The sequence below is a fragment of the Peromyscus californicus genome, unplaced genomic scaffold (assembly GCF_007827085.1).
Source record: "Peromyscus californicus insignis strain IS unplaced genomic scaffold, ASM782708v3 Scaffold_20__1_contigs__length_68692818, whole genome shotgun sequence".
NCBI classification, from domain to species: Eukaryota; Metazoa; Chordata; class Mammalia; order Rodentia; family Cricetidae; genus Peromyscus; species Peromyscus californicus.
Window position 1 is genome coordinate 44,239,676 of NW_026294503.1, and position 24,845 is coordinate 44,264,520.

Here is a 24,845-nt window from a genome sequence, read left to right on the forward strand (position 1 = left end):
GGGGGATGAGAACAGAAACTTGGCCAGGCAGGCACAGCGGGCCACCTGCTGCTCTGGAAAATACAGGTGTCTCTCACACACACACTCACACACTCGCGCACTCACACACACACACTCACACATGCACACGACATCATGGCCACCACCTCACAGCCCCCTCAAGGTCTCTGCAGAGAGGTGACGGAGGGGGCGGGGGTGAAGGGGGACCAGGATGCTCAGGGGGACTCTGGGAAAGCCCAATACGAAGCTGGCCACTTTCGCTGCCAAGGGGCTGCAGCTGTGTGTGTCTCCTTGGATCCGAGGCTCACGAAATCTCCTGGGACTTGTCTGTGACTGGCCAAACCACTCCCGGATGCGAGCTCTTCGGGCAGCCATTGGAGGTGCCCGGCACGCGGTGGTGGTGGTGGCGGGAACAGGTGGCTGGAGCATGACCAAGTGTGTCATTAGAGGAGTGTTGGCAGCCTTCAGGTTGGGAGCAGTGGACGAGGCAAGGGGACAAGAATCCTCGGTGATAAGGACATCTTGTCTTTTTACCATTGGAAAAATAAATCAAAGAAACAAAATCCATTGTCGACTTTGTGCTGGGTTGTGGTTTTGTTTTTGTTTTTTTCCTTTTTGATCATTTGAGTGGTTGGTTCTTTCTTTCTGTCCTTTGTTTTATTTTGTTTTTAAAGAAAATGCAGTGTAGAAACTAAAAGGAAACAAAGACCACAGGTCAGGGGCCCGGCTGCCTCCGTCTACCCCGACACCAGATCCCCTCTGTGTCTCTCCTGGAGCCCAGAGTCTGGTTTCAGGTCCAGCACACAGTGCTCCACTGTCCCAAGAGGGAGAAGCAACATGCTCCTCTGTCCCGGTGGGCTGAGTGGCCATCCCAGCCACCTCACGGTCTGAACAGACTAGCTGTCTGGGGGAGAATTTCTGCAGAGTTACTCCTGCTGAAGGCCACCTGCTGGGAAGCCAGTCCCTTAAAGGGTGGGCTGCTTGCCGGGGCAGTGGTGGCACAGGCCTTTAATCCCGGCAGAGGCAGAGGTAGGCGGATCTCTGTGAGTTCGAGGCCAGCCTGGGCTACAGAGTGAGTTCTAGGAAAGGTGCAAAGCTACACAGAGAAACCCTGTCTCGGAAAAAAAAAACAACAACCAAAAAACAAAAACAAAACACAACAGGGTGAGCGGCTGCCTGCCGCTACCCCCTTCTCCAGGGAGCCCAGTCAATATGTACCAAAGGAGCCTGTGGCCCCCTCCCCCAAACCAAGCTAATGGGTATTTTACTAGATACTGCCTCCCAAGCCTCAGGCAGTCCAACCCTAACACACCTTGGCCAGAGGGCCTTTCCTGGGTATAAAAGCACCAAGGCCCTTTCTACATTCTGGCCCCCTTTTGGCTTTGCACAAATTAGCTTATGTAACAGCCAGAAGGCAGAATTAGGCCAAAGCCTTGGAAGCCCACGTGTGGCCGGTACCCTGGTCTCTCCAAGGAGCCAAGGGGACAGAAGAAACAGGGCTGAAAACGGGTTCCCTGGAAGTGTTAATGTACAGATTCAGGACGGCTTGTAGGAAGCCACAGCCGGATGGCAGGAAGGGGCGGTCCACGGTGCCACCTACCACTAGTTTCCCTCCCCTTAGGGACCCCAGCAGACACCAGCACTCACCTAAGCAAACACTGGTCCGTGTGGCTCCCCTCATTTCCCGAGGTGGTCAAATGGCACGCTTGTCTTCAAGGGGGCCGGAGAGAGAAGGGGGAAGAATCCAGTCAAGTCCTCAGGCAGCTGGTTACAGTGATTCCCCAAAGCTCTCCCCACCAAGAGCCCCACCCACTACAGCAGAGCACTCAATCTGAAGGCAGGCTGGATGATGATCTCAGGGGTTGGGGGTTGGAAGCTGCCCCTGGCTTTATAGCAAAGCGACAGCTTCAGGCCACACCCAAACTGGAGGCCAAGGATGGTTCAACCCCAGGTCTGGGTCCACAGAGGCTCATCTCCCAAAGGAAGGAGGGGTTAGATCTACCTCCGCCAAGCCCCTTTCCCTCCATTCTGATTCTAAATGCGACCATTAAATGGGGCCACGACACAGGACCTTCCTCCCTCTGGCATCCCTTGCTGTTATCAGTGCTGATGGGAACTCCAGTGGGCTTCCCTATGGCAGGAAGTGCAAGCCACTTGTTCCTGAGGCCCCTGTCGCCTCCCCAGACTGGGTCCTGGTGGTGAGTGCTACCGCTTACTGGGCTGGGTTATTTCTCTGAGCCTCAGTTTCTCAGTTTGCTCAATGAAAGAGGGCTAATTAGCTCCAGGAGGAAAGGGACCACAAAGCCAGACCAACACCAGGAATATCTAGGTCCATTACATCCCAGAGATGCTTGGCAAGAGGTAGCTCACCTGTGAGGCTGAAATCCGGGAGACCTCTTGCCGCCCAGTGAGGTCTGAGGACGAGACGTTGGCAGGCGCACCTCTGTGGAGTCTCATGCTCACCTTCCTCTCCCGGTCGGCCCGTGAGATCGCTCTGGGAGAAGTATTGCCTGGAGGGGAGGGAGGGCAGGGAGCCACCCTCAGTGTGGGCACAAGCAGTCCCCTAACTCCCCTCGGGCCCAGCCCCAGGCCCCAGGCCCCAACTGACCAGCTTGTTGGATGCGAGAGGCTGGGGTGGAAGCCACAGGCTCGGCTGCACTCCGGAGTCGGTTGGCGGTAGTCCCCGTAGGGGGGCCAGGGGGCAGGGCTCTGGTCGCAGACCCTCGCAACTGCCCCATCCTCTCTTCCCGTTCGTGTTCTCGCCGCTCCCGGTCTACATCCTCGGGATTCCGGGCTGCACCCTGTAAGGACACGAGAGAAGATCTGAGTCAGCCCTGTAAGGATGTTGCGTTGCAACCCAGAACCCTAGCAGGGCAGAGGAGTAAGGGGGAGAGGTGTGTGGACAGCTCAGAAAACTAGTTTCACCTTCTTTCCCATACTCCCCAGAAGGCGGGAGCTTACCCTCGACCACAGCACCCAGGGACCAAGCCACCCAACACCTAGAAGAGGGAACTGCAGAGGAGAAGCAGAGAGCTCAGCCTGACCAGGCTGGTATCTACAGGACAACCAAGGGTACCTCTTGGTCCTTCCAACTTGGCCCCCTCTGTGTTCCCAATCAAGCAGGAAGGGCATTCAGAGGCCCAACTAGATGACAGACAGGCCATAGCAAGAGAAGAAAGGGCAGATTTGGAGTCAGAACTCCAATGAGAGCAGAGCCAGGGCTCTCCCAAGGTCCCCTGGTGCCCAATCACAGGCCACCTTTCCCTGGCTCCCGGACCTGGCCATTACTCCTACTATGAGGTGACAGCCAGGAGACCAAGGGGACCCCATTAATGCTGTTGCCTGAAAGCCTGGGGAGTAAAAGCCAGGCTAGATGTTCCATGAAGCAAGGAGGCCCTCGGGCAAAGCTAGAGAAGGTGCCTTGAGCCCCCGAGGGCCGGTCCTCTAAGCTGCCACCCCAAGAGAAGGGAGAAAGGACCAGAAAGGGATGCAGAGCGGAAGCAGCGCCTGGCTGAGTTACCTAGCTGGTCCTGAGGCCGTCCACAGGGAAGGGCAGGGGGCTGGCAGAAGGGGGGCCGCATCTGTGAAGGAGAGAGCTATAGGCTGAGACAGGAGCCTGTTCATGGGCCATGGGGGCTGGGCTCTGCAAACTCATGACTTTACTGGTACTAAGAAGCCCTGATGCTCTGGGAAATGGGGAGGGAGCTGTCTTCAGGGACCCCTGGAGGGAGTGGCTTGATTCAGAGGATCCCCTGAGTCCTATTGGGGCAGCCAAGCCAGGCAGGCACATTGCTGGCACTCTTACTCCTTGTCTGGGTCCCCCTCTCAAGTGGAAGTACTGATATCTTTGGTCCTTACTTGGCCTGGTCGGAGGAGGCCTTGTGTCCTGGCTGAAGTTATTCAGTCAGGAAAGCTAGGGCTGACCACGGTCCTGCCACCGAGTCCCATTCTGTCCCTCAAAAGGACACTGTTCAGAGACCTGCCTTGGACACTGCTAGTCCTCCACTCAGAAACCAGGGCTTAGGACTGCCAGAGTGCCACCCATTGACCAGCTGGCTGCCTGGTTCCCAACCTGAGAGTAACAAGGGCTGCTGCACTCAACAGTCCCTCCTGTGGCAGCAATTTCAGTCTCTTGTCAAAAGAGAAACTGAGGCTTGGTGAGGCTAAGGGCTTCACCCAGGGGTGCAGGGCCCTGCTATCAATAGCCAAGAGGATGGCTGGGGTCTCAGCAGCTCCATTAGGCTCAGGCCAGACCTGGCCCCTCACCCTGTTTCCATCTACTCAACATGATGGACGCATCCAGAAATGCACACCAGAGAGTTTTCATGGCCTTTATTTGCCCACAAGGAAACACAAGGTGTCAAAGTCACACAAGTGTCTGGCTCTACTGTGTGGATCCTCTGTCCTTGGCTGTGTGGCGTCTCCTCCTGGCTAGAACAGTGGCTGTGTTCTCAGAGACATCCCAGGATTCCAGCATCTGGGGACTCCAGTCCCCTGGGGTGGAACATGGAAGGTCATTCCAAGGTCAAGTGGATCTTCCCGTCTGGTGGTGGCTTGCTTATTGTAGGGCAGGTGGGGAGGCCTGGTCTTGGGGTGACGGCTGTGAAAGTTTCTCATGTGTCCTGTAGATGTTCTTGGTAACAGAGCTGGCCACGTGGTGACAGGGTCCCACACGGTGGAGGCAGGGGCTGTCCAGCTTTGAACTCCAGAGTCTACCTCCAAGAAGGCTCCAGGGAGGGCGTCAGGCAGTGGGGCAGGGAGGGTGCCTCTGGCCAAGTACGAAATGTTGTCAGCTGGCCAGTCACACAAGGGGCACTGTGAGGGAAGCCTCTACAGCAGCTGTCCGTAGAACCTCCCGGAATAACAAATGCTCACATTTGCCATGCTGGAGGTAGCAGCCACTGTGGCCTTCTGAGTGCAGTCCGGTGAATGACTGAGGAGGAGCCAGCATCCATCTCCAACAGTTTAGTGAATGACAAAGTCAGCACTACGTGGCCAGAGGCTATTAGAGTGGGCTGCCCTGATCTCGAGAACATAAGATCCGTTCTTCGGGTTTTACTGAGAGGGTTGAGCCCATCCCCAAACTGGATTCAGCTAATTTTCTGGAGCACACGTCTGGTGCCCAATGCTTTGAACACCCTGTGATAAGAAGAGCCAGCCCCATGACTAGACCCTTGACCAACATGCTCTGAGGTGGAAGGAGCCCACTGCCCACTTTTCGCTCCAGCCTCAGAGAGAAAAGCCACAGAGGTTTGTCCCCAAGGTCCCTGGCCTGTGAAGCTTCCTCAGAGAACAGACCCAGGCCACTGACTGGGGCCCAGAGAGAAGAGGAGCCCCAAAATTAATGTGTCTATCTTGGCGTCCAGAAGACAAGGCCTATGTTCATTCTTAACACTGAATGGAGCGGGCCAAGGGCCACTCTGGGAAGAGAGAGGCACACGAGGACGAAGGGAAGAGAAGTGTTTAATGAGCTCAGAATCAATACACAGGCCAACGACGAGGTCTAGATGGAGCAGGGTCCTGTGATGCGCCACCAAGCCCTCCCAGACAGCGTCACTATCCCTTCTTCAGGCTTCTTCTAGTCCTCAGGCGGCTGGTTCGTTCTTGAGAATCCCACGCAGGGCCTTTGCTGTCACACCCTCTCCACCAAACAGGGTGTCTGTCACCCCTGCCACCCCACAGGATGCTTCCTCAAGCTTGGCTGAGAGGGGCGGAGATAACCCTGGTGTCAGAACTGGGGCCCTGGAGTCCAGACCACAGGCCAGTATCTTTGGGGGGGCAGTTGCTCCACCTCCTCCACCGGCCTATCCGGGGGTCCTTGGGTGCCCAGGGGCGCCGGGCACCTGGAAAGCACAGAGAGAGCGCACAGCTGAGGCTCAGCCCTCGTGCTCCCTGGCTAAGCTGCAAATGTTGGAAAAGCCAGGCCTCGGAGGGTCCTTACCAGTAAGTGGGTGAGTGCGTGGGCCCAGCGCAAGGCCAAGGGTGGGGGCGGGGTGACGCAAGAGCTTCGTTGTTTCGGGGCTGAGCCTGGCTCGAGGAAGCCCCCTTTTCCAGAAGAGACGTGAAACAAGACATACAATTTCACGGATTCCAGCGCTTGAGGCATGACTGGTGAACGCTTCTCCCTAACCCACCCCCAGGACCCTTAAAAGAGGGAGACAGAACTGCCTAGTAAGACCCAGGGTCCTATAACCAGAAACAAAGAAGCCACTCTGGCAGGGTCCAGGCTGGCCGTGGAGGCCTCAGAAAGGGCCACCACCTGGGATATGCACAAGAGGAGCAGGGAAGCACAAACAGCTATCAGAGCGGCAGTGGGTCCAGCCGGCGCCATCCACGAACCGCACCCACCCAAAAGGGACCGGAGGCCAGGCCAGGCCCTTTTCCACCTGGTAGGTGGCCGTGCCTTCCTTGGGCCCTGTCCCCCAGGATGGCCCGCAAGGTCACTCACACTGTTCAGCTCATACCTCCCAGTTAGTGGGAGCCCCGCCTCCCACCAGGTCACCCTGGCCCTCCGAGTCAGCGCCTGCCCTGCCCAGTCCCCCAAGCCCGCCTTGGCCTGCCGGCGACTCACGAATTTGAGCATGTTCCAGTCGAAGACGTAGTCGTAGGAGAAGCCCTGCCGGTGGAAGAGGTTGCGGAAGAGCTGGCGCAGGTACGAGTAGTCGGGCTTGTCGTCGAACCGCAGGGAGCGGCAGAAGTTGAGGTATGTCGAGAACTCGGCTGGCGGGTCACAAGGACAGAAGGGGCCACCGTGAGGCTCACTCTCCTGAGAGCCTCAGCAGCCGCCACCACTGTCCCCGCCACAGTACCAATCTGAGAGGGGCAGGATGGAAACTACACGGCCCACTTCCAAGGAGAGATGCTGCGGAGCCGGGCTCACAGCTTGCCACCTGTCTGACCAAGCACCCCGAGGTCACGGCCACCAGGTCAACAGCTGCCCTAAACTCAAAGGCTGTTCAAGAGCCTGCTGGGGTGCAGAGTCCCATCATGACCTAAGCCCAGCTTCTACTTCTTCAAACCATCCGGGCTGAGAGTGAGCCTTCAGGATAAGGCAAGAGACGGGGCTGGGGACACCTGGTATGTGACAGCCAGGTGTGGGGGTTCAGGAATCCCAGCTAGCTCCTAGGCAGAGAGATCCTAGTGACTGTCCTAAGCATTCTGGTGTCAAGGTCAGGGGTAACCCCATGGGTGGCGTCCCCCCCCAACCCCCCGGATCTTGCCCTTAGAAGGAAATGCCATGCCTGCTGGCTACTCACAGGGGTAGCCTTTGCAGAGGACCTCAATGGGCGTTGACATCTTCTTCTCACTGATACGCTCATACTTCTGACGCTTGGTGGCTGCTTTGAGACCCTGCCAGGGCAGGGAGCCCAGGTTGAAGTACATGAGCACGTAGCCCAAGCTCTCCAGGTCATCTCGACGGCTTTGCTCTGCACAGGTCAGGAGGTCAGGGGCCACAGGTCAGGAGGTCAAAGTCCAGTCAGGCTGCACTCCCTCACTGTGCACCCCGCCCTCTCCTGCCTCGGTGCCTGTTGGCTCCCGAACACTATAACTGGTGCCCCATTCTCTTCCTCTTCTAGACGGCCTGGGGCAGAGCTTTCTCATGTCTGTTCCAGCCAGTTTTTCCAGCCCAGGTGCTATGTCACTCAACAACTGTGTGTGGGCACCCACCACCCCCTCACCCAGCCCGTCTTGTGCTTAAAGCTCACACTAGAGCTTGAGACAGGACTGGGGTCAAATCCAGCTCCCTCCGGAATTCATTACGCTACATGCCCTTAAACGGCATGTTAAAACCTCCGGGCTCGCATGTCTCAGAGGTATGAATGAGGAAACCCTGCCACCCCACAAGTGGACTGCCAAGGTAGACAAATACACACAGCTCTGCTTATGAAGGGGTCCGTGTGGAACAAGTCCAGACCTGGGCCAGATAGGATGGGGGATCTCGGTAAGGCTCACCAGAAAAAAACCTCTGGGGTCGCCGACCCAGGCTCATCCTGGCCAGCAGCCACAGCATGCCTGCTCAGGCCCAGCCCACTCACCGATGCCCAGGTGGGTGTTGATGGAGGCATAGCGGGCAGTACCAGTCAGGTTCTTGTTTTCCCGGTAGGGGATATGCTGGTGGGTGCGGGCATCGCGGTACTTCTTGGCCAGGCCGAAGTCAATGATGTAGACCAGGTTGCCTTTCTTCCCCAGGCCCATGAGAAAGTTATCAGGCTTCACATCCCGGTGGATGAAGTTCTTGGAGTGGATATACTCGATGCGGCTGATCTGGGGGAGGCGAGGAGACAGCCGGTCACTCCACAGAGGGAGGGCAAATGTACGCGAGGCCCCTCGCTCTGGCCAGGGGGAAGAAGATCTAGCCTCGGTATAAAGCGTGGTTTCAGGGGGCGGCCAGGCTTTCCCGAGCAAGGAGGACGGACGTTGAAGGAGCTCACAAAACACGGTGAGAGACAAGAAGAGGAAGGCCAAGATCTAGGGGAAGGCAGGCAGAAAGGCGGCCGCGTCCTCTGGAACCCTGCCTGGCTCGACCCTCCCAGGGCCAGAGACAGTCAACCACACGTGGGGCGTGGTCAGAGAAACGGAGCACAAGACAGGACTCATCACTATCACTCGGCTTCCAAACGCCACCAACAGTCCGACAGACACACAGCCCACTTCCCTTTATGAGGTTTTTATTAGTGAGTGATCAGTACAAGTTCAAGTGAGATGTCCAGAGCGAAACCCTTTCTGAGACAGAGAATTTGTCTGTTTGTTTTTCCAAGACAGGGTTTCTCTATGTAGCCCTGGCTGTCCTGGAACTCCCTATGAGGACCAGGCTGGCCCCAAACTCAGAGATCCACCTGCCTCTGCCTCCTGAGTGTTGGGATTAAAGGCGTGTGCCACCACCGCCCGGTAACACAGAGGATTTTTAAGAGCTCAAATTAATATGCATGCATGTGACATGGCTTCTGGAAGGTTGGCCTCGTCTCGGCATGGCTGAGTACCTCGAGGATATTTCTGGGTTTTACTCTGTGAGAATTTGCCCATTCTTCTCTGTGTGCATGCAGGTGTACTAAAAATGCACAGTGGCTGTAGACCAAGACCTAAAGCCTGCAACAAGACCTGCACCTTCCATGGGAGGTGCAAATTTCTAAGATTTCTTACTTATTTGTGTTTATGTCTGCCTGTGGGTATGGGTGCCATGACATGGGTGTGAAGTAAGAGAACACCGAGGGTAGTTCTCACTACCACGTCCCAGGGAATCAAACGCAGGCCTTCAGGCTTGGCCGAAAGCATCTTTACCTCTGAGCCATCTTGTCGGCCCCAAGGCTAATAAGTTAATATAGTTATTTATATATGTGTGTACAGGCTTACATGTAAGTGTGGGTTTTAGTGATTTTTGTTTGTTTTTTGAGACAGGGTTTCTCTGTGTAATAAGCCCTGACTGTCCTGGAACTCACTCTGTAGACCAGGCTGGCCTTGAACTTACAGAGATCTGCCTGGCCTCTACCTCCCCAGTGCTCGGTAGAACCTCAGATGGTGGTCCTGAGTTCTGCAATAAAGCAGGCTGAGGAACAAACCAGTAAGCAGCACTCCTCCACAGTCTCTGCACTAGCTCCTGCCTCCAGGTTCCTGCCTGGTTTAAGTTCCTGTCCTGACTTCCTGCAGTGGACTGACTCGGGATACTAAGCCAAATAAACCCTTTCCTCCCCAGCTTTTTTTTTTTTTTTTAATTATTTTTTTAAATCATCATAGCAATAGTAACCCTAACTAAGGTAGGGATGGAGCTACCAAAAAGGGGGCGTGGCCTGTTTTACCTTTAGACAAGGCTTTCCTCTGTGGATCACCAAGGGCTGCAGGACCCGACACCTGCTCTGGCCCCCTGCTCCCCCACCCCACCCCACCCTGGCATTGCACAGCACCCCACTTAATCCCCATGACAACCTGGCAAAGGGAAAACAAGGTGACTGAAGCCCCAGGAATTAGTCATCGGCCTCAGGTCAGGCACTGGGACAGAGCCTGACAGTTGTGCAGGCAGCAGCCCGAGGCTTAGCAGGAGGTGACTCAGAAGGTAGGGTGGTTAGGTAGGGTGGTTGAAATAGAAATGTCTCCCCGCCACCATACCTGCCTTCCCCACCACCGGACTCCCTCTCTGGAACCTTACGCCCAAATCAGTTCTTTCCTCCAGAAGTTGCTCTTGGTCACATGTTTTTGTTTGTTTTGCTTTGTTTTTGTTTTTCGAGACAGGGCTTCTCTGGGTAGCCCTGACTGTCCTGGAACTTGTTCTGTAGACCCGGCTGGCCTTGAACTCAGAGATCACCTGCCTCTATCTCCTGAGGGTTGGGACCGAAGGTGTGCACCATTGCTGCCCCCTGGATTGGTCACATGTTTTTTATCATAGTAACAGAGAAGTAATGAATACATCGGGTTTGGAGCTGAGCCTGGAATCAACATGTCAATGAGGCACTCTCCAGGTTCCACAATGGGCTAGAACAGGTCCAGCCTCAGGAGGTGGGGCCCAGGGCTGGTCTGTAGGACCCACTGATACAATGGCTGAGAGCAGCGGGCTAGAGGTGGGGGGAGTCCCCTGAGAGACACCTGAGGGGAGGGGTGGGGACTCACCATCTGGTCGGCCAGCAGCAGCACCGTCTTGAGGCTGAACTTTCGGGAACAGAAGTTGAAAAGGTCCTCGAGGCTGGGCCCCAGCAGCTCCATGACCATCACATTGTAGTCTCCCTCAGCCCCGCACCACTTGATGGACGGGATCCCCACTGGGCCCAAGGAAGAGAGGCTTGGTCAGGGTCACTCCCCCCATGTCCTCTGCAGTGTCTTCTCCCGCCCCCTCTTCTGTATCCTCCCTCTGCTCCCTCCCTAACCCAGCCTCCTTCCCTCCTCTCCTTCTGCACCTCCCCCCAGCCCCAGCCCCACCCCTGCCTCACCTCCTCCCTGCATCATCTTGTAGAACTTGCTCTCAATGTGGAGCTGTGGGTGCTTCGTTTTCACACATTCCAGCTTGATGGCTACTTCCTCACCAGAGGCAATGTTGGCACCTGCCAGTGTCAGAGGAGGCAAAGGACCAGGGTGAATCTCAAGTGACCATGTGGTCCTTACCCATGCAGCATTTGCGGCTGCTGTGACTCAGGCCTGAGGCTGTCTGGGCATCAGCAGCACCCGGTGAGGCTGGAAAGAAGCCAGGTCACAGAGGAACCAGGGAATGTGTGGGAGGGGGACCCCTGAGCAGCATATGGGAAGTATATGGACGGGAAGGATTTGGCACACCCTAGGCTGCTTAGGGGCCACAGGTCAGGAGCATCCAGACAGACAGACACCTGTGGGGGGGGGGGGCAGGGGATGGACAATGACAGACACAAAGGCTTGCAAATCACCAGGGAACAGAACTTGACTCTAGAGATAGGTAGGTCATCGGGTGTGTTTGGTCTGAAGGGTCACGGAGAGTCCAGTGGGGACTGTTGGGGCCAGGGATGGCCCACAACAACTCCGAGTAGAAGGTAGTTCAATAAAGAACGAGCCTAAACAACCAACCCCTCACTCTCCATCAGAGGCGGTCCCCACACTGGACCCCAGCACCTTCTCTGATCAGATTCTCAACCCCACTATAGAGACAAGAAAAGAGGTTCGGCCAGGCCACGTGGCTGGGTGGGGAAACGGAGGGCGAGCCCAGTCCTCCTCACTTCTGGGTCTAGGCACAGGGTCCTGTCTGTATCACTGCCCCCCACACACACCCTCTCCCGGCTTCTCCAAGCTCGCAGCAAGATGTTCCCTCTAGGGAATTATACATACACTCCAAGGCCTAGCTCTCGGCCACAAGCTGTGACTCAAGAAGTCACAAGATAACCTGGGCATGGTGGCTCACACCGGTAACCCCAACGCGCAGGATGCCGAAGCAAGAGAACTTCCTGAGTTCAAAGTCAGCTTGGTTTACACATGGGTTTCAGGCCAGCCTGGGCTATAAATAATTTCTAGCCTGGGCTACAGAGTGAGGCCATGTTTGGAAGGGAGGGAAGGAGAGGATGAATCAAAAGTGGATCCTTGTAAAAGTTGAGAGAACGGCCGGGCGGTGGTGGTGTACGCCTTTAATCCCAGCACTTGGGAGGCAGAGGCAGGCGGATCTCTGTGAGTTCGAGGCCAGCCTGGGCTACAGAGTGAGTTCCAGGAAAGGCGCCAAAGCTACACAGAGAAACCCTGTCTCGAAAAACCAAAAAAAAAAAAAAAAAAAAAAAAGTTGAGAGAACTGTGGTCACTAGGGGCCGTGTGGAGGAGAAGACGGGGTGGGAAGGGAGGGGTTCAAGGCAAAGTGGAGGCCGGAAGCAGATCTGCAGCTGCAGCAGGCTGGGAGAGGCAGCGGCTGCTCTTGGGAATGATGCGAATGTGGGACTTAGCCGGGGGCAACAGCGCAGTGAGGGTCACCCAACTGCACACTTGCTGGTTTTGATCTCACCAGGTATGTAACCCAGTCTGGTCCCGAACTTGTGATCCTCCTACCTCAGATGGAGATAACTGACTTCCACACATATGCCACGGTACACATGTGCCCACACACATGCACACGAAACAAATTAAAATGCAAAGCAAAACAGTAACAACAGCAACAAAAACCAAACACCTATATTAAAATTTTCTCAAAAAGAGAGAGAGGGCCGGGCGGTGGTGGCACATGCCTTTAATCCCAGCGCTCGGGAGGCAGAGCCGGGAGGATCTCTGAGTTCGAGGCCAGGCTGGTCTACAGAGCGAGATCCAGGACAGGCACCAAAACAACACAGAGAAACCCTGTCTCAGAGAGAGAGAGTGAGAGAGAGAGAGATGGGGGGAGGTGTGCTCAAAGAGATGGCAAGATGGCTCAAGAGATAAAGGTGATTGCTGCCAAGCCTGATGATCTGAGTTCAATCCCCAGAGCCTACACAGAAGGAAAGAACTACTTCAAAAAGCTGTCCTCTGACCTCCATGCACACAAGCTTACACACACACAAATAAAGATAAGGAGGGAAAACGTCAAAGATTCCCTCTCCTTTGAAAACATTCAGCATCCTTTCACACTGGCCAAAGCACCAGGAATAAGGCTGCAATAAAAACACACAATTCTTATCACAGGCAAACAGCTGATGGGCAGGAAAGAGCCAAGGGGAAACGGGATGGGGGATGTGAACTGTCAGTGCCCACGGGGAGAGTGCGGCCTCTGGACAGCCAGGACAGCCACAGTCCCACGATGCTTACACTTCTCACGGGCCACCGGGCTCGCCTCCCTACACAGCTGGAAGATGACTTTCCACGGTCCAGCTGCAACCAGCACTTCTACTTTAGGAGGTTGGCTGACAGTCCCTCAATTTAAAGATTTTGATTTCTGCCAGGTGTGGTGGTGTACACCTTCAACCCAGTACTCTCTGAGGCAGAGGCAGGAGAATCTCTGTGAGTTGAAGCCAGCCTGGTGTACATCATAGGTTCCAAGCCAGTCAAAGCTACATAGGGAGACCTTGTCTCAAAAAACAAAAAATTGTTTTAAATTATACCTATCTGTGTTTGGAGGGGAGTAGTATATGAACTTAAGTACAGCTGCCCGCAGAGGCCAGAGCATCATCACATTAGATTTCCCTAAAGCTGGAATCGCATGTGGTTATGAGCCACCTAGCGTGGGTGCTGGGAACCGAGAGCCAAACTCAGGTACTCTGCAAGAACAGTATAAACTCTTACTTTTTCTTTTATTTCCGTATTTATTTATTTATTTATTTATTTATTTATTTATTTATTTGCTTTTCTTTTTTTCCCAGACAAGGTTTCTCCATGTAGCCCTGGCTGTCCTGGAACTCGCTCTGTAGACCAGACTGACCTCCAAAACAGAGATCCGCCTGCCTCTGCCTCTTGAGTGCTGGGCTTAGAGGCATCCCCGTTACTTTTTCTTTTTAAAGGCAGGGCCTTACTATGTAGCCTGGCTGGCCTGGAACTCAGAGAGTCACCTACCTCTGCCTCCCCAGTGCCCGTCCTGTGAGCACACAACCACAGAGCCATCTCTCCAGTCCCATCAACCAGCATCCCTGTATGCTGTACAAAGAGCCTGGCCAAGGCTGTCCACTGTCGAGTGCTTGCTATACCCCAAAGGCTTGGAACCCACCCACGTGTCCGTCTCTCAGGACTGGCTAAATAAAGAACAGCTGATCCGCAACAGAACCCAATGGTGAGAGGAGGGAGCTCACTCCATGAACAGGGCAAGGTCTCCAAGACACGGGAAGCGAAAAAGCAAAGCACAGACCACGTACTCCGCGCTCTTTCAGACAGGGAAGCGTCTGTGCTGGGTTGCAGTCACGTGAAGAAACAAGACTGGCTGATGGGGTGGGGGGTGGGGGCACTTCATGGACACCTTATTATGTCACTTCTTACTTGTGTACTTCTGCTGAAATGTAATAGGTAAACTGTGAGACACAGTCACGGGCATTGTGAAACTATCTAGATGTCCACAGGGTTGTACAACCCAGTGCACAGTCAATCTGAGAAAACGTCCAACAGAGCCTCAAATGCCCATGCCCTTTAGTAACTGTGACCCCAACTTCCTTCCCAGAGCCCCTAGTGACCACTTAACTCCCTTTTGCTTATAGATTTGCCTATTCTGGGCATTTCAATGAAATGAAAGTACCCATTATGTGGTCTTCTGTTTCCTTTCCCTTAACACGTTATTCCAATTTTTGCATACGTACTTTGATTTCTGAGCTACATAAAAGAAAAACAGATTAGATGACTAAATCCAGGGAGCAGCTGGAGACTGGCTTGCAAACTACTTTAAAAAATTTGAAGTTGTTATTATTATAATTATATCATTACTATTATTATTATTTGTGTGTGTGTGTGTGTGTTGCATGCACTTATGTTGACATCTATGTGGAAGCCAAAGGTTGGTGTTGGGGGTTTTCCTCAATCACTCTCCACCTTATTTTTTAAGACAGGGGCTGGAGAGATGGCTCGGCAGTTAAGAGCACTGGCTGCTCTTCCAGAGGACCCTGGTTTTGGTTCCCAGCACCCACATGGCAGCTCACAATCATTAGTAACTCCAGTTCCAGGGCATCTGATGCCCCCTCTGGCCTCCACAAGCATTACACCGGAGTGCACAGGCACACAAAATAAAAATAAGTAACTCTTTTGAGAAGGGTCTCTCCTCACTGAACTTGGAGCTTGTCAATCACTTAGAATGGCTGATCAGCAAGTCCCAGGGACCCCCTCTCTGCCCCTGCATCCCCAGTGCTGGGATGAAAGACACGTGCCACCACCACCTGGAGTCCTGTGGTGTACCTTGTCTTGCCATGGGCATCAAAAGCAGTAGAATGGAGCGGCTGGGAGTGAGTGTGGTGGAGCACACTCGCAATCCCAGCACTTGGGAGGCTGCGACTGGAGGGTGGGGAGTTTGAAGCCAGTCTGGACTTCATACCAAGAGCCTGGCTGCCATGGAGCCACGCTGCTGGACCCTAGGTCCTGAGTCCTTTACTGGCTGACCAGGGGACCTCATTATCACCGTCGTCCTCATCATCATTGGCGCATGTGCATGCACCATGTATACGGCTATGTGGAAGCCAGAGGTTGGTGTGGGATGTTTTCCTCGAACACTCTCCACTCCATTTTCTACGACAGAGGGGCTGGAGAGATGGCTCGGATCTCCTACTTCTGAGCCCAGGTGCCCCTCCTGCAAACTGCTAGCCAAACTTAGCTTGCCGGCTGTCTAGGACACAGAGGAGCTCAGCAGAGCCCCAGGGCACCACCCCCCCCCTCCCCGCCGCTCTGTGTCGTAATAACCACAAATGTCTTCAGAATCTGCCAAGTGCCCTCCAAGAGACAAAAGTCACCTCTCACTAAGAATCACCAGTGTATAAACAAGGGACGGAGGGGACTTGAGGAGGGAAGGGAGGTCTCGGAGGTCACAGCAGGGTGGCCATGCCCTGGCAGAGGGCAGAGATGATCCCTACAAGCACTGGTGACTCAGCAGATCCGCGGGGAGCAGAGGCAGGGGCTCTTCATCCCTTTGAACTCTGACACCGCCCTGCAGGGCTATGGTGTCTCTATCAGACACAGGGAAAACTCAACAAAGGTTGAATGACCATCTGCCACACAACTTCCCAGGCCACGGACCTGGGACCTAAGCTGTTAGGCAAAGCCTTCTGACCTCCCCCTCTCCACACACACACACACACACACACACACACACACACACACACACACGGCTCCCTCCCCCACTGCCAGGCCTCCTGACCCCCACACACGGGCCACGGTTCCCTCCCCCACAGCCAGGCCTTTGGCAGTCTGATTCCCACCAGGAGGCGGCCTGTCTTTTCTCTGACTTCCCTTAATCCTGCCAACCACTGAGCTATGGTTCAGAGAGGCTAAGTGACTGGCCTAGGCCAGACAGAACTGGCTGGAGCAGAGCCAGGATTTCCCATTTCTTCCAGAGCCTCTGCCACGCCAGTTCCCAAGCACACCGGTTCATCTCAGTGGCTGCTGATAGCATCGAGCCGGCCAGGCTGTCCTGAAGCTCTGCTCACCGTCTGTGGGAGTGCTGTAAGAAGCGGTCAGAGCAACCACCGAGGCAAGATGGCTGGCATGGGAGCCTCCCCGAGGGGCTACATATGGGAAGGCTTGGAAGCCCGAAGAAACGACCTGCTTCCTGGCCCACAGTTCCACACAGCACCGACCAAAATGGAGGAACTGACTGGTCCCCCAAACAATCTTGGACATAGAGAAGGTGTGAGCCTGGTTGGCTCCAGATGGACTAGAAACCTAGAAAGAAACCACAGGGAGTGGTGAGCAGCCCCTTTAGCTCACTACGGCCACCTACACAGACACAGAGACTGGGGGAGGGATGTGCAGAGCCCACCCACCCTAGAACCGGCAGAAGCAGCAACTTGAACTCCCATGTCAAAAGGCTAGATGCTGGACATGGCGGTACACATGTTCAATTCCCCCTACAGGGAGGCAGAGGCAGTCGGATCTCTGGATTCAAGGCCAGCCAGCCAGGACCTCACAGTGAGACCCTGTCTCACACAAAAAGACCATCCCCATAACCACCTACTCCATACCCCTTGCAGAGTTGAGGCACAGGGGTCCTCCCCACCTTTCCACAAATCTAGAGAGTCCCCCAGAATGCACAGCTAACCTTACACCCTAAAGGGAGGGTGTTAATATTCTGACTTGCACCTTGGGGCTGCCCTGCGTCCTCTCTCCATTCCCAGGAGGTGTGCACCCTCGACCCCCCCTTCTTCCTCTCTCTGTCCTCCTCTTTCCCTGTCTTTCTCCTCACCTCTCTATTATAATAAACTCATTTCCACGCAGATGCAGCGCCTGGGCTGTGAATGACGTGCCGCTGCCCGCCGCCACATCTGCCCAGCGTGTTTTCCCTCACACGTGGGACACCCTGGCCAGCTGGGGTCCCCCTGCACTCAATATCACAACAGAGGGGACTATGGATGGACATGAAGGAGGGCCGAGGGCCTCACAATCACTCCACAATGCTCTCGTCCCAAGACTTCCTCGAGGTCAATCCTGGAAAGCTAGATGTGGAAGCCTAGCCTGGCCCCACCTGTACAGGCCATCTGGAGTCAGGCCCTGGCCCAACACCATGAGGAGAATGTGGCCAGCACTCTGAACAAAGGGTGCCAGCAAAGCCAGTCAAAGAGGTCCCTCAACCACCACTGTTCCCACAGAGGCGAGACAGGAGTCTAGGATGGCGCTGACGTGAGGTGCTCACCACCAACATCCCAACATAGGTGCACCCAGCTGGACAGAGGGAGAACTCCCCTCCTCTGAGGCCCCCAGAGGACTGAGATCCTTAGAAGGCATCGGCTCCCCAACAGAGCCGAAGTTGGGTGCAATCTAAAGGTGCCAGCACAGGCAAGGGGTTCACACAACACGGCCCGACTACTTATCTCACAACTCCATCTCAGATGGGGAAGCCGAGGCTGGCAGGGAACCAGAGTTTACAGCAGGCAAAAGGAAAGACCAGGGTCAATTCACTCCACAGCAGACACGGACAGGGGTAAATCTGTTCCTGGCAGTTAGTGTAACAGAGGCGACACCACAGATAAACAGGAAGCTCTGCACCCAGGGAGGTAGACCACAGGAAGCAGGGACACTGGCCTTTCTGAGTGACCTTGGGCTGCACCTCTCCGTCCACAAGCTTCCATGTCCCTTCTGCAGAAGAGGGGTCAGGAGAGTGCATTGTCTCAGCGGGTCCCTGACTGTGCATCAGGAGCTGCACACACGCACATGCACATACACACACGCACGCGCACACATATACAAGTACGCACGCACGCACCCACGCCAGGCTCAGAGAAAGGGATAGTTCTGGTCACACAGTAAATGAGGATCACTAAAAACAGGAACCAGGCCCGCCCAGTTCCCAGTCCCTATCTCCTGGCCTCCCACAGCAAGGCTTTTACAGGCTACAGCCCCATTTCCTTGCCCTCTGAGTCTCTCAAGCCTTTACTGGATATCCACTGTGGATAGGCCACATTCTGGGCACTGGGGTGTGTGTGTGTGTGTGTGTGTGTGTGTGTGTGTGTGTGTGGGAGCAGACGCAAGCTCACACCTGCTTCTCCTAAAAGGAATGAGAAGACCCAGAAACATCTTCTTCTTTGAGCAGAGTTATCTCACTACTTTGCTATGGCTTCGCCATTATCTCCTGGGTTCCAGCAACCTTCCTGCCTCGGCCTCCAGAGTAGTGGGCACACACCACCACACCTCCAGAGAGAAACATCAATCTGTTTACAGGACATAGTGAGCTACTTGATGCTAGGTAGGAAACTGTACTTCATGGTTGGTTTACTGGTGTTCGCCAACAGCACCTGATCATCTGGGGACAGAGACGAGGGACGTTGAGGTCCCGGGGCAGCTGCACAAGATGAGGTCTAGGATCCAGGTATGTCCGTCTCCCGATCTTCTACCCTTGCACGCAGTGGAGCTGTGGGGTCAAGGCCACCCCAGCTAGTTTTCTGGAGCAATCCCCAGCAGTCACCTTAGTCGTGCTGCATCTTCTGCCACCAGAGGTTCTGGGGCTAACTTGAGGGTGACAGTGTTCAGAAAAGGACCTGCAGGTAGGAGCCAGGAAGGCCTGTGCAGCCCCTGCCCATCCTTATTGAATGGAAGGATGCATACTCAAGGGCCAGGGACTCTGAGCACTAGGGAAGAGGAACCCTAGAATGAACTAATTAATGACTACAGTATCCTGCCTTGCCCATTCTCCCGGCCCAGGACAGAAGTGATTTTCATTCTCTAAGGAGGAAAACAAGAGGCCGCTGGGTCCTACTCCTGAGGGCACAGGAACAGCACCAAGGGTGACCTAAGGAGGCTTGCCAATCACTCTAGCAACTCCAAGACTCCCAACTCCACCTACACAGTTACCAAGCAAACTCCCCTCCAGGCCAACAAGACTCAAAATGGCACAGGGCAGGGCTAGGAAAGCCAACACGACGGGACGAGGGATGGAGGGTTCGTTTTCCCCCCTCACTAGAGGCTGAGATGCCAGCAATCTCCTTAAAAAGACATCAGGGCAAACTCAGATTTCCAAAAGGAAACACATCCAGAAGACCTTCCTTGTGTCATCCCAAAGCAGGCCCAGGCTGCATTCCAGAAAGCCACATCTAAGCAGGAGGGGCCTGTACTTCCTGGGGAGCCTCCCCAGGGGTCCACGATACCAGTATCATCCTGCCAAGACCCAAGGGGTGGGGATGTCTATCCAGTCAGGGCTTTCCCACGCCCCAGTGGAGACCCAGGTCAGCTGCAGCTGGAAATCTGCTAATTATCTCCTCTGCTGTTGCTGCCTACCGAGCCCTGCCTGGCCAGCTGTGAGAGGCATCCCCAGACCACCTGAGCCTCCTTCTGGATCTAGGCTTGCAAGCCATGCCACGTGACCAGAGCAGCGTTCTGCCCCCAGATCATAAAATCCCAGGTTCTCCCCTCCTCCTCACCCCCCCCCCATCCCCAGAGCTGTCCCAGGGGGCCACAGCCCGAGGCACGGTTACTTACCCAAGTAGATGTCTCCGAAGGACCCACTGCCGATCTTCCGGCCCAGGCGGTACTTATTTCCCACACGCAGCTCCATGCTTCACCCTAGTTGTGGAAACAGAAACAGGTCAGAGATGGGACCTCGAGCGCCCGAGAGCCTGGACCCTTCCTTCCCCCTGCCAGAGGCTGGCATTCTCCCTCCCACTGTCTGGGAAGTGATCTATCCGGCTTCACTTTGCTCAAGGGCAGCCAAGTGGCCGGTAGCCCTCATGCCCACACACCTGGGCATGGCTGAGGCGGGTTTAGAACAAGCTTCACTCCGTCCAGAAAAGGTGGAATCAGAGCCAAGGCCCAGGGGAGAGAAAGCCAAGCGGACCATCCAACGTGAGCCTCCTCAGGGGGAGGCTGGTGACCATGGGCTAAAGCCCGAAAGGAACATCCAGGACAAAGAGGGAAGAGGGAAGAGCCAGGAGACCCAAGTCCTGCTTCAGCAGCGACTCTCCACCAACCCTAACAGGCTAAAGGCCAAAAGTCTCCAACGTGCTTTATCTCCATGCACTCTAGAGGCACCTGAATACCCCAGGGAGGTCCTGAACCCCAGAAATCTGTCAGAAGTAGGAGGAACAGGGTCCATGGAGCAGATCATCCTGAAAACTACCGTAGTCACCACCAAGATCCAACCTCCAGGGGTGGGAAGAAGAAAAAGGGACTACAAGCCTCCTGTGGGCACAGGGTACCCACCTCTATCATGCCCCTGGGATGCTAGGCTCACACAGGGTTAGGCTGGCCTGTTCAAGTAGGCCCCACATGAGAAGGTCTGATTCCCACTCAGAAAGGGAAGGCAAGGTCCCTCATAATGCCTCTAATGCCTCCCAGGCTCTATCTACCCAGGATGGAGAGGACCATTTCTAGGCCTCTGCACATGTCTCTTTGGGTGGATTCTCAGGCAAGCTTCCTTGAAGTCACTGGTCCCCACAAGGCTGATCTGAGTAGCATCCCTCCTTCCTGAGACACCTGGATGCCCCAAGCCCTAGATAACAAGGATTGGGTCACCATGGCAGGATCCCTCTGTACTAGCCTGGTAGAGGTCTGGGTACAGTTCCAGGCCAGCAAAAAAGAAGACTCCAAGACTGGAGGGCAGTTTGGGCTGCCGGGGGATGGGGAGGCAGGGAAGGGTAAACAATGAAATGGGAAAAACGGGTCTCTGAGACCTCTGCTTGTTTACAGATGAGCTAATGTGAACAAACAGGAGGGGACTCCTTTTGCAGATGGGACCCAAGCCTGGGGTGACCTTGCTGCCACCCAGCAGCAGCAAGTCAAAAGCAGAATTTCACCTAGGATCAAAAGGGGTCAGGTTAGCCCACCTGGTACCAGGCCTCCTACCCAGAACTTATTTCATTCTAGGCTTGAGAAGTAAAACCGGAAGGTGAGATGGTAGCTGTGCCGGCTTGCTCGGGGGCCTGCCCCTTCCCTGGGCCAAGCCTACCCCTAGCTGCCAGGCTTGGAAGAAAGCCGGGAGAGATTCACGAACTCTCCCTGAGCAGCCTAAGAGCCAAGAGGTCCAAGCCAGGAGAGACACCTCAGCCTAGTACTAGCTCCCAGAGAGCTACCACAGTCCTTTCACAAGGAAGTGGCTGCCACTGGGCGCCAGCCAAACTCTGGGCTCTTCATCTAGGGCCTCTGCCCACATGGCTGGCCTGGACTCAGCTGAGTTGCCCTGGTTGCCAACAGCAGTACTTACTGCACATCTGTGGAAAACCCACCAGCCTGGCACCACAGGTCCACACATGGTCCAGCTTCCTAAGTGCACACACACCCGCCCAGGGAAGACGGGAACAGAGGCTCACACTCGTGATCCCTATGGGAAAGGGGGGGGGGGAGTGCTGGGTGTGTACTCACAAACATCCCCCCCCCCACTCCCCGCCGGGTTTCCACCAACGCCAACTCAGAGACCACACATGGCAGCTGGGGAAGCCACAGGTTAGGAAAGGAACATAAATATACTGCATCCTATATTACATAAATACCCACGCCAGGTTATATAAATACCAGTGCCCTCTGTCTGGGTGTCTTACATAAATACACTGCACATGACCCCCCCAAGCCCCTCTTCTCTGCTCACAGCTGTATGCACAGAAAGGCGGCTACAAACCATCCACCATGCAGGACCCCACCAACGCCAGGGTCTCCCCACCCTGGAGACCCAGAGCCCTAGAGAGAGTCTAGCCTATCCCAGCCCTCCTCCACTTAAAAGCCCCCTACCCGAAAAAAAACAAAAAAGACTTCTTTGGGGGCTTCTTTAGGGAATCAGAGTAGCTTTCCAATTCTTCACTCCCTCTCCCCTATGGGAGGGACGGTGTGGGGGGGGGCGGTAAACAAAGTTTAAAAACAAAAGGGGTGGTCATGAGGAGTCAAGACTTCTCAGCTGGTTAGAAAAAAATTACAAAGTACAACCAGCCAGGCACATAGGTAGTCCCCCGCCCCCCCACCACCACCCACCTTCCCCCAGGGCCAAGACCCTGGTTAATGAATCAGTAAAATAAAAACTGAAGGAATACCCTCAACCTAGGAAAGGCTGGCTTCCCAAACACAAGTATTCATCGGAACTGTACCCCTTTCTCTCTCTCTCCAGAACCCCTTCCCAGGGGGAGGTTATGCCAAGGAAATATGTGGGAAAACTCTAGGCAAAGTAGGGGGAGGGGGCTGGCCTAAGTCGCAGCCCTGGCTCAGGCGCCCAGGCACCCAGCTTCGGAGGCTTGCAGCACAAGGCTGTCTCACACACCGCAATGAGAATCCAGGCGATAAATAATCCCCTCCCTTCTTCTCGCCACAAAGGAAAACAAAGCCGGTGGCCTGGGTGACCACGCACCCCATCACTTAGGACCCCCCGGGCGCCCCCACCCTACACGCAAACGGCCTCGCTGACCCGGCGCCTAGGGCGCAGAGGAGGGGCCGCGGCCGGCCCGGAACCCACGCGGCCCCCGGGACCCCGGCCAGGCCCCTGCCGCAGGTCCCCCACCGCCCCAGCCCGGGGCCGCCTCGGTGCAGCCGGCGGCCTGCAAAGCGCCCGTCCCCTCCCGCGTCCCCGGCCGCGCCTTTGTCCTCACGGGCGGCGCCCCCAGCCCAGCGCGGACGCGCGTGTCCGCCCCGCGCTCGCGCAAAAAGAAAACACAAAGAGGCGGAGGGAGCCCCGCTTCCCCGGCCCCCGATGCTCACCGCGCCGGGGCGGCCCGCCGGGGCGGATGCCAGAGGATTCGCGGGGCCGCGGGCGCGCCAGCCTCTCCCCGGCCCGCTGCGCTGCGCTCGGCCCGGCCGGGCTCAGGCTCCGCGCTTCGCCGCCGCCGCCGCCGCCGCCGCCTCCCGCCGCCCGCCCCCGCCGCCGGCTCGCGCGCTCCCGGCCCGCGCGCGCGTCCCCGCGGCTCCCATTGAGCCCCGGGCCCGCCCGCTGATGTCATCCCCCGCCCGCCGCCGCCGCCCCGGAGGATTTAAAGGGCCCGCAGCCCCCGGGAGCGCCGAGCTGACGCTGCCAGCCTGGATGAGGAGGACACACAAAACTCGGATTTCCTACACTCCGGCCGTCTTGCCCTATCTCCAGCCAAAGCTACGGGCTCCCGGGAGGACTGGCCAACACGCCTGGCGCGGCAAAAAGAGATTTGAGGCTCGATCGCCCGCCCGAAGGTTGTAGAGAACACGGGCCAGGCGCTTTGGGGATAGGGGTGGAGGGGCATGGAGAAGGGAGAGAGCCAAAGAAAACTTGGACAGACCCTTTTCTCCCTGCCGCTCAGCTCCAATGTGGCAGATCCCAAAGTATCTCACCCATTGAGTCCCCTGCCTCCACCAAGAACTCACACGTGAGTCGGGGGGCCCAGAGGTAGGTGCTCATTCAGCCATGTCATCCCCAAGACAAGGCCTGGGTTTCCTTAACAGCAGAGGAGGAAGAAGGACTCTCCCCTCCTCGGGTCACGGGAGAGTTAATGAAGGCTTCCCACCAGCTTCCAGCACAGCCATGAAAGGTCCCAGCACGAGGCTATTAAAATGATGATATTTACACTGGGTCATGCAAAGCTCCAAATGATGACACACCTACATTCTCTCACACACATACTGTGACTGTGGACACAGTACCTCTGATCACCTCATCCCATCCCGGAAGTCTCTGAAAGAGTCGCTTCGTAATAACTGCATCTTTTCCCCAAGGCTGAGGGACTTAATCAGATGCTCTCCAAATTGTTGGGAGCCCTACAGACCAGGTCCTTTCACAGGACGCAAAACTTGTGGCCCAAAGAGGGCAAGAGGTGTGCCCAGACCCACACAGCCCAGCAAGATGGCCATGTTCTTCTTCTTCTGGTGGTCCTGGGGAACGCTAACCAGAGAGCAGAAGAGTGAGGAGCTGCTTCAGAAGGCATCTGTGATGGTAAACTGGGCACTGGCTCTCTGTACCACCTTTGCCCAGGCATAGACCATCAGCCAGATGGTGGGTTAAGCTTGAGCCTACCTGGTGCTTCTTGGCTTGGTTTTTGTCAATTGATTCCCAATTGGCAGATTTTTGTATTACAGGCCCACATTCCTGACTTCTCTTGAAGCCTTGGCCACTCTGGGCACAACTGCTCAGCAGAGGCAGCTGGTCGGGGCAGCAGTCAGCCCCTGTGGTCAGAGCCCAGGCAGGTGGGGCCCTGGCAAGACTGAAGAGAACACAGCAGGTACCAATGTCCTCCTGTCTCCACCACCCCCAAACCTTCCAACCTGGGCCCAGCTTTCCAAATATGGGCCTGCTTGCTCTTCTTCAGCGCCAGGAGAGGCAGCTAGCTCCTTTAACCCTCCCCAGTGAAGACAACAGGCATTCATTCCAGGGTTTCCAGAAAGGGAACTGGAGG

The 24,845-nt window shown here is 55.6% G+C and overlaps 2 protein-coding genes across 7 annotated transcripts in view; both read right to left on the reverse strand.

The window, feature by feature from the left end:
* Positions 1 to 11,813, reverse strand: part of Pla2g6 (phospholipase A2 group VI) — a 138,734-nt gene extending 126,921 nt beyond the window's left edge. The window contains exon 1 of one of the 3 annotated variants that reach the window (XM_052748322.1): positions 11,789 to 11,812. The gene's annotated coding sequence lies outside the window, so the exon portion shown is untranslated. Of the gene's footprint in view, positions 1 to 11,788 lie in introns of all 3 variants that reach the window. The other 2 variants (XM_052748329.1, XM_052748330.1) reach the window with 2 other exon arrangements.
* Positions 528 to 23,306, reverse strand: Csnk1e (casein kinase 1 epsilon). 4 transcript variants are annotated; one of them, XM_052748343.1, is made up of 11 exons: positions 23,188 to 23,306; positions 19,993 to 20,076; positions 10,917 to 11,027; positions 10,600 to 10,748; positions 8,037 to 8,265; positions 7,257 to 7,427; positions 6,572 to 6,720; positions 2,609 to 2,801; positions 2,371 to 2,510; positions 1,648 to 1,710; positions 528 to 691 (listed from the first exon to the last, which is right to left on the reverse strand). In XM_052748343.1, the coding sequence occupies exons 2-10, from the start codon at positions 20,066 to 20,068 to the stop codon at positions 1,678 to 1,680; spliced, it is 1,251 nt and encodes a 416-aa protein (XP_052604303.1). In that variant the 5' UTR covers positions 20,069 to 20,076; positions 23,188 to 23,306; the 3' UTR covers positions 528 to 691; positions 1,648 to 1,677. The 4 variants fall into 4 exon arrangements, with proteins under 4 accessions (XP_052604303.1, XP_052604304.1, XP_052604305.1 ...); XM_052748344.1 differs by lacking the exon at positions 23,188 to 23,306 and adding an exon at positions 21,713 to 22,302; XM_052748345.1 differs by lacking the exon at positions 23,188 to 23,306 and adding an exon at positions 20,253 to 21,671.
* Positions 23,307 to 24,845: the final 1,539 nt, after the last annotated feature.